The following is an 11,653-nucleotide window of genomic DNA, read 5'->3' on the forward strand; positions in this document are numbered from 1 at the left end:
ATGACGAGTGGAGGACGATTACTATTTTTTTCTACACTTTTCTCTTGTCAAAACCCCTCCAAAACCCGACCTAGGGATACAGGGAGTCGGGATCGTTGTTGGAAGGAAGAACGAGGAAGAAAGTCGAAGAACGAATGAGAAAAAAAAAATCAAAACTTTCCTCCTTCCAAAACCCTTGAAGTTTTGGCCAAAGCTCTTTCTTTTTCTTTCAAATTCGTGTGTTATGTGTGTGGGTTTCGGTGTGTGTTGGTGTGTGTGTGTGTGTTTTGGTGTTTAGGTATGTGTAGGTCTCTTTTAAAAAGAATTTAAAAAGGTTTTCTAAACACTCAATTAATGAGCTTAATTAAGTCAAGCTTTTTAATTAATTAATTAAGCCCATTAAAGTTCATAAAATTATTAGACCATAATTAAAAGATTTAAAAATACATCTTTTCAAAAATCTCCTTATAAAATACATAAAATTCCTTGCTCCCTCCAATTAATTTAAATTTGACCTTAAAAAGCAATAATTCTTAAAATATTTAAAAATAAATATTTTCTTAACTAAAATAAAATTTAGCTTTTAAATCTTTAACACCTTAATCGTCTCCGGTCCTCCGTCCTCGGCCAACCACCGATATTCGGGTAAAATCTACAATTATCGTGAAATCATGTCATATAATCATTTAATCATGCAATCATACATTTGATCATATAGTATACATCACGTAAGCATTTAAAATCAATTAAATAAATCGAGTAAGCAATTTAAATTATATGCATGTATTTGGTTTACGTAGGTTGGTTTTCCGGAAGTTACAATGTATGTGAAATAAAATAATAATAATAATATGATTTTTTATATAGTTTTTTAATGATATAAAATAATAATAATAACAACTTGATTTTGAAATAAACGAAGAAGTCAGTGATTATAATAATACATTGAAACATAATTAACTATTTTCAATTTTCATCATAAATTTGCTATGTAATATAATGATTAAATAATAATTTATATTCAAAAACTAAATTCACATAATTTATATTAATACTTATCTCGAAGTTCAAAATCAAAATTTTATCTGCAAAAAAATAATTACAAATAAATAAATTATCGATTTCAATCAAACTTGAAAGACAAAACTTAATTTGGATCATAACTACCTCATATGTTGAAGTGAAAGCTGATATTTGAGTTGCTCCAACAATTAAATATATTTGAACATCGAAAGAAAATATATTACTTCAGTCAGTCGAAACAATTCAAAGAATAATAAAATCAAACGAATGATAAACTTCAAATGTTTTTTAGACCAACGAAAAATAATGATAACAAATGTTTTCTAGACGTTCACCAATTATATAAGCAAATTTTCAATATTCGGTAAAAAAAACACGCCATTTAACAGGGCGTGGTAATTGGTTCGTGTGATTTGTATTGATCGTGATATATCCCATCACTCTGTCACCACAATTCTAGTTATTATTTTTTAAATAATTTATGTGTAAATTTTTTTTAAAAATTCAAGTCACGTCATCTTAGAAGACGTGATTTGTTGATTTTTTTTATAAGTCCCGCCGTCTTAAACGGCGTGACTTTAATTTTTTTTCCAAAAAAAAAATGTATCATGCCCACTCCATTGGCGTGATGCGGTTGATTATTAATTTCTATCCGTATCCGTTACTTATTTAAGTCATTATTTTATTTACGGTAAACAATGAAAAAACCCATAACGTGGGGTGATATGATATCATTAATCTGCCGTCCCACATTTCTCTATCAGATAACATATTGTTCCTAAGCTATATGGACTATACAGAACGAACTTGAAGATATAAGAACATAATGACTTTTTACTCTCCAAAAAATAATAATGACTTTTAATATCTTATCCTAATATTATAGAAATAGAAGATAATAATTAAGACAAAACAGATTCATCAATCTCTAAATTCTGGGATCGGATTCGGTGCAAGGAAAAATGACAACAAATGAAAGATGTGAGCTTGCTGAAAAATTTAAGAACATTGTGTTCCAATATGTCTTGTTAAAACAACAATTAAACCAAAAGCTAACACCACTGTTATACATCACATACAACAATTCTTTGAGCAACCAAAGAACTGCAGGCAAAACAGGAGCTCGTTTCACAGCTATCTTCTATAGTCACGTACTCCACCCATTCTCTGGTCCCGGAAACCAGAAGACTGCACCGAATTCCGATGCGTCTGCCTCTCTCTTTCGTGTCTTGTATTCACTCTTGATTCGGGATAGTTTTGGCCCGGAATATATTCATGACGTCTATGCGGGCTATTTTCTGGGCTCCATGATTCAAATTCAGGCCTCCCTGCACGTTCATCTCTCTCCCAGGTCCCTGTAGGCACTGCAGCGTGGACATGGCCCCCGGTGCGAACATTGTTTATAGTTGGATTCTTTTGATGGTAATTAATTGTCTCATAACCCAGTCTTGTTGTTAATGAATGGGGACCCGTAGATTCCCGTGTGTAACGAAGCTGTGGATTTGATGGTGCAGATGTGGGAGTTGGTAAGAGTCTGGTTGATGAAATGCCCAGAGACCTTGCTGACATATCGATATTGCCAAAGTTTTCGACCCGAAGTAAACTAGGTGAAGCACGATTAGAGTTGATAGCAGTGTTTGGGTTTAGCGTCATCTCTGGAGCCAAATGGTGTACACTGGAGGACTTGTTATGCATAAGAATATTAGTATTATGCTGCTGCGACTGAATAGTGGATAGCAGAGTCGATACTGGCGGAGGGTGACTGACAAAAACAGGGGCCCCTGGAATATGAGCAGCTTCTGGGGCTTGAAATACACTGCCTTTTGCAGTTGTGTGCTGCCGTGAAAACGGGTTTCTCGTTAAGTCACGCTTCAAACCATTCTGCAGTAAACAAAAAATCAAAAAAGGAAAGACAAGAAAGCGAGCAAACCATAATCACGAAGTCGAAACCGTAATTATATGAAAATGCAAGAGAATACAGCAACACGAAGAGCTTTTCATTATCCCACGATCATTGTTGAAAAATGTTTTGGAAACTCTACACGACATTCTTTCACGCATACTCCATTGACCCCTATGCAGCTATCCGTCCAATTGAAACGAAATATCCTGGATAAAAATCGGAAGTATCTCCGGTTTTATTTAAATTTACGCTAGCTAGAAGAGTGCCTGTGAGTGTGTATGTAATATATTTTAAGGTCGACTCAAGAAGTTTTCAGTTTTGAATTAAAAAACGGAGGGAAACATATGCTATAAAATTTGCGTAACGGTCTTAAGAAACTGCAGCGTATTTGGAATCACTTTCATTATAATATTATTGCTTCTTCCTTCACAATATTTGAGATAGACCCAATGACAAGAGGGAGCTTGGCAGACAAGTAAAAACAGGGGAGATTATTGTCGTTAAGTATGGTGAAGAAAAAACATTAAATTTCAAAAGTTGTGTATACAATTTGCTTAAATTACGCACCGGCACAAGGTCGCTCGATGGAGTCGGCGAAGGCAGAGAAACCTCAACTTTATTGTCACCTTTTGCGCCTAAACCAGCAAAATTACTTAAAGAGGTCACCCCATTAACCTTAATCATATCAAGAAGCTTGACAGTCTCGTTACTGGATAAATCACCCGCCTGGCCCGATGTCAATGCATAAACTAATTCCGGGTTTTTAAGCAACTCAGCAAGCAGTTCAAGATCTGGTTCAGGCACACTTCCACCAGCATCACACAATGTTGTTGAGACCGCAGCTACACTTCCCTCACAGCCATTAACAGAAACTTGTGGTGTTTCGAGTGGTTCAACATCTGGTAACTGCTCTATAGGAATTTCAAGAGTTAATGTGTCATCATAGTCCATTTCTCTGTCCCAAGGTTCTCTCGGGTTTGTTGGAATTTCTTGAATTGTCCTGTAAATAATTTCTCTCTCACGCCGTATTCTATTTTTCTGAACTTCAACTTCTTTGCTGCTTTCACCGGTACCGACGAGCCATGATTCCCTGATGTTCACTTCTGCATCAACAAACAAATGCTCGATATGAGCAAAGGTGAAACAAACTCTAACTCAAGAAACAAGGATGTAGCAACAAGTAACAAAGGAGAGAGTATCGTTAATAAAATTCTTCTTTTGAAGTTTTTGGTATGGTAATTCGATAAGTAAATTTGTTAACAAGCGAGGAAGACGACAAATGCAGGCTTGAGCTTAAAATATTTAAAGTCAATATACTGAAATTCTGTTGATGTTTAAATCGTCCATTTATATGTTATTTAGATAGCTTCATTGATATATGGAGCAATCAACCCAACAAAATTGCATGTGTTGGAAAGGCGTAGTTGGATTAACTTACTCATGGAATACTTCGAAATGAAGCGGTAATTCTTTCCCGGCTTGAACACGAAGAACAAGCATTTTAAGCGGAAGTTAATAATGCAAATCCTTGGTCCTTTCGTGATCAAGTTCTCATATGTTTGAAGTTTTATTCTCGTTGCAGTTCACCATCAATGAGGGGTATTCCAGGGAGGGGAACGAATGGTTACTTAGCTGAGCAAAAGTGACTTCTTTTTCACTATTTCGATTGTTACCATATGACATCTACCATCCTAAGCAAGAGCACAAGTGGTTTGGCAGAAAGGTCAATGCAAACAATTAGAAACGAAAGGTTGGAGAAATGAGATAAAGAGGAATGGCCAGACATAGCACTTCATGAATGAGGTGAAACAACAGTGGATAGGCATAAAACTAGAAGAAAATAACAGAATACTGGTACAATTGACGCAAACCAACTGTGGACAAGTCATAATACGGGAAGAAAAATAACACATTGTTTGTGCTGAAAAAGCTCCACCACACTTCCCTTTCTTTTCTCTTGAGTTCTGTTACATTTTAGAAGAATGAGAAATTATATACACAAGGATGGTATTCCATCAAAACAACAGAACATTGGTGTATTGCAATTCCTCCTATAATTAAGATCGTAATTAATCCCATTTAATCTTTCAATTAAATTATTAGTTTCCTTGATTGAGAAACGCATGCAACAGAGTTTATACAAAATATGGACTAACAATGGCAAACACATAATCCATACAAAAGGAGGGAAAATGTGCCAACTTTCATTAGCAAATTCACCAAAATGCAAACGTCCTCGGCAAAACAAAGATTAATTCACTAAATAAACAACTTAAAAGCCAGGTCATCTGCCCTTGATTTTAGCAATTCCATTTAAAACTTCATATGACCCATAATTTCTGAATACACTAGAACGAGGGTGCTGCAGGTGAGAAGTCTACTTTAGTTTTGAAAATGAAAAGAAAATGCAGAACCAAGAACAATGGTGTCAGGGAAAGCTGTCTTATTTCAGCCAGTTAATGGTAATGTTTCAAATCTTCACAAAATTCTGAAAGCAAGCCTAATCATCAATTAGATTGTAAACTTGAACAATCAGAGGAACACAAGGACCACAAGAATGAGAGCAAAAGGCAACTGTACCTCGGGGTGTCCGCCATGTGATCAGGGTTCTCTTGATCCTTTTCCATGGTGGTTCCTCCAAATTTGAACGAGTAGTTTCCCTTATATTAGAAACTTTGGATACGGCATTATCAAGTTCCCTCCTCTCACCAAGATCTGCCCGAACAGGTATAGGTATTGACTGTAGGACACTGGACTGGGATGTGCTACAATTAGGTGGACTATCAGACTTCACTTGGGAATTATCATCACTCTTTGTGGATTTACTTTGCATAAATTGGGTGCGGATTTTCGCTCTCTGTATATCATCAGCTGAAAGCGGCCTACTATGAGTTGCAGGTGTGGATTTCACAATATGTGAGCTATTGGCAACTATTCTTTGGCCAGGGGGCTCAACCATCTTAACCTTTCTTCGCTCTCGCATTTCTGTGACTAGTTAAGGCATGGTATATAGAGAACAAAAAAGAATAAAGGGAAAGGACACCCTGAATGCCTTGGAAGCAATTATCATAAGAAAGCAGAGTTGGACGAATAATTTCAAAAGTGCATTTATACCCCACGTACAGACATTAAGATATCAATCAGATACCAACAAATGGGAGAATGCATGATTGGTAGTATTGCTCTCGCAATTGATCACAACCATAAATCATTAGTAAAAGTTAGACAGCATTAAATATTAATACTCATAAGCTCATGATTTTAACTCAGTTTACAGCCAGATGTCAATTTTTTCGTTTTCAGCTTATTTCTTTTGCACAACACCGTGAGATAGTGAACCTCAATTTAACAGTTCACTGATCGTAATAATGATGCCAAACGTATAATTTCATTCTTCAGTCACAATAACGATGGTGGATTCCCATGTACACTGGTTTAGTTAAATCATTTATGTGATTTTTCAACACTGTTTATCGTGTACTATATTACTTTGTAAACTACGACTCGATTTTTATCCATACTACACTCCAACTAATTCCTACAATGTTGCTAACAGACCTCACCTTCCCCAGAGGTCTATATGATGTTGCTGTGTCCATGTTTGCCGAAATTATGTTCATGTATACACCCAAATTCTAACATAGCACCAATCATTAGTTTGCAATAGTCACAAACTTCTGGGTGAAGTTGGCCTTCATCACAATTGGTGAAGACTAGACGTGCTTAATAGATAATAGAAAAAGTTGCAGATTAGTTTCTTCCGTTTCCCTCAGATTTCTCAACAGTTTAAAAACAAAAGAAAGATCCAGAAAAATGATGTTGCAATGAGGTAAAACTGAAGTCTTACCAGTTCATGGAAGCGCAATATAGCTCTATTAAGTTATATTTTTCATATTCTCCAGATGCAACAGAAGATTATTTACCAGTTACCATAACTTTAAATCGTCAATAAACTGTCAAATGATAGCTTTTTAATCAGCCACAACCAAAACCAACTTGTTAAAGCAATGATTTGTTAAGTTAATAGTTAGGTAAAAGGTTGATATTTGAGTACGTAGATTTGTAGCTAATTAGCAGCCTAAAATCCATTTATCATACAGTTAAATAAGATCATATCAACAAAGCCGGGGAAATAGAAATTCAATGAAAAGCGAGTATACACAGACCCACAAATGGGTGCTACACAGTCCATGGAGGAAGCTGAAGCAATGCATGAAAACCCGAAGCAAAAACTGAAAAATTCAGCTGGCCGTCCAATGATATCATCTTATTTATCCATGATCTTCCAGTTTTTCCACCAGTTTTACTTTCTAGAAACTCGTTTTTTTTTCTCATCATCATCGTATAAGTTGTAGTTTGTAACTTTATAATACCCAATATTCTACCTTGCACAACGTAATCTTTGGATTTCACAATTCACAATTTCTTGGTGAAATATCATTAACCACAGCAGCGATATTGTGAGGTCATTGTTTTACATGACTCTTGCCACCGACTCCAATAATTCGGCCAATGTTCAAATTCTAGATTGGTTAAATATTTATATGTTACTGAGAAAATAAGAGTCTAATTTATTTTCGGATAAAAACTAAATAAAAAATTTTATATGTCAAAGTGATAGGAATCTTTTTATAGATTACCAAGTATAAAAATATTATTGCACGTCAATCCCCAACCAACTGCTCCCGCAAAGTCCCGAAAAGAAAATCAAGTATAGTTCTTCATTTAGTTCATAGGCGATTAGAAGGATACGAGATGACATGACACCTCGCCTTTTATTAGATTCCTCCCCTGATGATGTAAGCAGCCTCAATTTCTGTGGAGATTCCAACTTCCTGAGAAATAAATCCAGGCTAAATATAAATCCAAAAAAAAAAAAGTTTCAAACAACTTGATGCCAGTAGATACCTGAAGCTGTTCGCATTTCCATTTGTTATTTTAAGATCTGCTTCCTGTAGATTCAGAATGACCAGTGAGCAACTTTATCAGAGTTCACATGTTTTCGAAGATTTTGAAGTTAACTATGGGAACACTTACTGAGTAATCAACAGTTGAATCCCAAGTTTCATTACCCATAACTTCTTTAATGCTGCAACAGACAACAAAAACTCATTAATTTTCAAATACTTGAAACAACACTTTCTACAATACAAGTTAAATGTACTTGCCTCTGCTTCAATAGCATCTCATCCAGTGCATCACCTACAGATTTGTTACCATTGAGTTTGTTTGAAGATTGGCTGCTTGCAAACATTTTGCTCCATGTAGATAATAAAATTCTTGCCCTGTTTGAGATGTCTGGTCTTCAAATCAGAAAAAAATGAGACAAGCAGCCAAAAAAATCCCGGCAATAGTTAACTCTTTCAGCGGTAAAAATAATAGAAAGTCAACTATGTAATAAACAATCCATGCAAAGAAAATATATTCATTAGCCATAAAATGCCAAAAATAACAAACATCCATGATGTACAGGTGACCATAGTTGTCAAGGGCGCAAGGCGCACCGAGGCGCACAAGGGCTCTGGAGCCTGAGGCGCAAGGCGCAAGGCGAGGCGCGCGCCTTACCGAAGCAAGACGCACATTATTTATTTTTTTAAAAAATATATTTATCTTAGAATAATATATTAAAATATGAAATAATTAAGTCACAATGTCACACAAAACAACAAATAATTAATAAGTTCATTATAATAAGCAACACGATTAAAATTCTTCAATCATCCAAATCAAGTTCATCTTCTTCCAGCGAATCATCAGAGTCCCTAGAACTGATACCTGAGCTTTCTTCAATAAATGGTTCTTGGCCTTTCTTTTATTCACGCTGTCACGTTGTTGGTTTCTGTAATTCTGTTGCAGTCTGCACATTTCTGCTCTCGTCACCTTATGATATTTAATTTGTTAACTGGGCTGTTATGATTTAAGGTTGGGTTGGGCCTTTTACATTTTAAGTTAATATTAAAAAAAAAACAGAGAAGTTGCATTTTCAAATGCTACTTCTCTGTCACTGAATTTAAAAAAAAAAGGCAATCTCAGGCGCGCCTTACCTTCCAAGGCGAGCCGAGGCGCGCGCCTGGGCTTGCCTTTGTAAATCGTTGCGCCTGGGATTTCCCCAGGCGCAATGCCCGCGCCTGGTAGCGCCTCTCGCCTTGAGGCGCGAGGCGCTCGCCTTTGACAACTATGCAGGTGACATGCCTAAAAGTCTGTATTTGACGTCCACGCATCCATTTTTACAGTCTAAAGATTATTACAAAGACATTTGAAGATGGTTGATCGATTTATCGTACATGACTTAACAGTCATGAAAGCATAGATAAAAGACTATCAGAGACATGCATGGATAGGAAACTAGAAGCAAAAGCGTGCACCTGATGCCCTATAAAAACGTAGTTTATTAACACTTTGCAATATAGCAGACATATGAACGGGGAGGGCCTTGCGTAATGGCAAATGACAGAGCACCTGCAAATACAGGAACATCCTTTTAAGTCATTGATAGCTATGAAAAGTAAAGAAGGTGGTAAATCAATAATATGACTGAATCACCTTCAGAACAATGTTAAGAACACTCGTTTGTTCTTCCATAGCAGCTTGACTCAGCCATGTTGCTAATATCATAACTCCGCCTTCAACCAAAAACCTGGAAATACAAAAGAAATTAGATCATACAAGAAAAACTACCCATTTGCATAAATCATCAGTCATTGATTCACCAAGGACAAGTTTTAAAGTACCAGTGAAGTACTGAGATTGTTTCAATCTGTAAAATCCACTCCAGCAATTTAACCTGTCCAGAGAAAGATTCTTCACTCCTCATCAAGCGAAAGATATTGACCATAAAATGTCTATCCGACTTTTCTTTGCCTAATGGGACCACCTCAGGCTGCATCGATCGAGATGACGCTTCATGACTGTTTGGAGCAACTGTGTCAATCGGAACAGGTTCTGCAGACACATTTGGATATGAAGTTGAGGGTGTTTCATCATGACTCTCATCACAGGTCCTAGATCTGTCAGCCTTCTCTCCGGACAATCTGACGAAGTTCCTAATTCTTGATCGCTGACCAGCAAAGAACTCCCGGACCTATACAGTATAGACATAAAATGATTGTTCAGTTAACGGTTTGAAATCGCCAAAAGAAAATTTCTGCAGCAGCATACAGTCATACATATAATCTAAAGGGACCAAGTTTTTAATAGACCCTAAATAAACTTGGTTGTCATTCTAACAAGTATATTTTTAACATTTTGTATTCAAATAGTATCATAGGCGCTCGTGGAACTTCTCAACAGCATGAACTGCCAACCCACAGATTGAGACTCCAGAGAAACCAAAAAGAGGACGAAGAGACCTGACTAGCTGTAACCCCAAATTGAGCACTGATTTCCCGTGTTTCCCTCTTGCTAACTGCATCTTTGATAGAAAATACAAGCTGCAAGTACTGTACAGCCTTTGGATTCAACAGATCTCTAGGTCGCTTTCCTGAGAAAAAAAGACGTCAAGTAGAACAAAAATCAGCAAATCTAACAATATTAACAAGTGGACAGGCAGCAAAAAATCAATCAATTTGATAGTTGTAGATCCATATATATGGTCGACCAATCTTGCGATATAATATTTATCCAAACATGAGACAATATCCACACCCGAAACGGATTGCTCATTGAGAATTGTGGAAGAGATCTTTTAGCACATCAAATAGATTTACTAATCAATGACTGAATAGAAACCTCTCATTGAATCCCAAAACAAATTGGGTACACAATTAAAATAAAATAAAAATAAAAAAACTCACCGATTTTAATAGATAACGCTCCAGCAGCCTGCATAAATTTATTGAGCGCGGTCAGAAAAGAAAAGACAAACAAATGATCCGAATATCAGTTAATTATCCAAAACACACACAAAAATTAATTTTTCCAAGGAAATTAAAGGAAAGAATAACCGAACAAACCATTTCTTGGGACAGGGGATTGATGCCAGTTAGTTTACATTGGGTGAGAACAATTTTTTGGAGCTTTCCAATCTGTGTCTTAAATAGATCGTTCTGGGCCTCTAACAACTCTTGATACGACGTCGCGGCTCTCTTCGACACGATCAATTCTAATTGATTGCCCGTCGAAGACTCCATCGGCTATCTCCACGGCAGAAGTAAAAAATGCCCACCAGCTCGAGATAAGACTTGCGTCGGTTGCGATTAACAAAAAGGATAGAAATTCCGAAGGTTATGGTTATGGTTCTGGTTCTGCAGAATCAGGCTACGGTTAAGATAAACTGAGAAAGGGTGCGCCAGATTTCGAAATTAGGGTTGCCGAACGAAACTTGGTAAAAACAAAGGGCTTTTTAACCGTTTACAGTAAATTTTATAATAATTTAATAAACTAAAGTAATAAAAAATGAGTTTGTCAAATAATCTGTCACTTACACAAGGCGTCTTACAATTTTTTTGGTTATATGATGGTGTGACTTGTTTAATAATTTTTTAAAAAAAGATAAGTCACGTCAATACCTCAATTGAATAAACGTGACTTTCATTTACTTTTTTAAAAAAAATAATAACAATATAAGTGACTTGCTTTAATTATTTCAAAGTTACTCACATACATTAAAAACTGCAACAAGCACATGCATTAAAAGCTGCAACAACAAAACTTTAATAATTTCGAATTCATTATAATATTATATATTTTTATCTATAAATTGAATACTTTATTGTCTCACTACATTCATATCTTTCATATTTTTCATCG

The 11,653-nt window shown here is 35.9% G+C and overlaps 1 protein-coding gene across 2 annotated transcripts; it reads right to left on the bottom strand.

The window, feature by feature from the left end:
- Window positions 1-1,975: 1,975 nt before the first annotated feature.
- On the bottom strand, window positions 1,976-11,234 carry LOC140967855 (homeobox protein LUMINIDEPENDENS-like). Of its 2 annotated transcripts, XM_073428627.1 has the most exons (14): window positions 10,858-11,234; window positions 10,699-10,726; window positions 10,255-10,385; window positions 9,780-9,986; window positions 9,637-9,689; window positions 9,449-9,542; window positions 9,271-9,364; window positions 8,074-8,203; window positions 7,943-7,994; window positions 7,814-7,857; window positions 7,658-7,740; window positions 5,486-5,890; window positions 3,473-4,008; window positions 1,976-2,883 (listed from the first exon to the last, which is right to left on the bottom strand). In XM_073428627.1, the coding sequence occupies exons 1-14, from the start codon at window positions 11,032-11,034 to the stop codon at window positions 2,137-2,139; spliced, it is 2,781 nt and encodes a 926-aa protein (XP_073284728.1). In that variant the 5' UTR covers window positions 11,035-11,234; the 3' UTR covers window positions 1,976-2,136. The 2 variants fall into 2 exon arrangements, with proteins under 2 accessions (XP_073284728.1, XP_073284727.1); XM_073428626.1 differs by having other exon boundaries at window positions 9,637-9,986.
- Between the last annotated feature and the right edge of the window lie 419 nt (window positions 11,235-11,653).

This window comes from Primulina huaijiensis, unplaced genomic scaffold (assembly GCF_012295235.1).
Source record: "Primulina huaijiensis isolate GDHJ02 unplaced genomic scaffold, ASM1229523v2 scaffold29073, whole genome shotgun sequence".
NCBI lineage: Eukaryota > Viridiplantae > Streptophyta > Magnoliopsida > Lamiales > Gesneriaceae > Primulina > Primulina huaijiensis.

Bases quoted from the DNA above. Each gene is read 5' to 3' on its own strand.
- LOC140967855 (XM_073428626.1), bottom strand. From the start codon at position 11,034: ATGGAGTCTTCGACGGGCAATCAATTAGAATTGATCGTGTCGAAGAGA. The intron at 10,386-10,698 runs GTGAGTTTTTTT...TTTTTTTCTCAG, and splicing joins AGCGTTATCTATTAAAATCG to GAAAGCGACCTAGAGATCTG. The intron at 7,858-7,942 runs GTAAGTGTTCCC...CTGAATCTACAG, and splicing joins ATTCAACTGTTGATTACTCA to GAAGCAGATCTTAAAATAAC.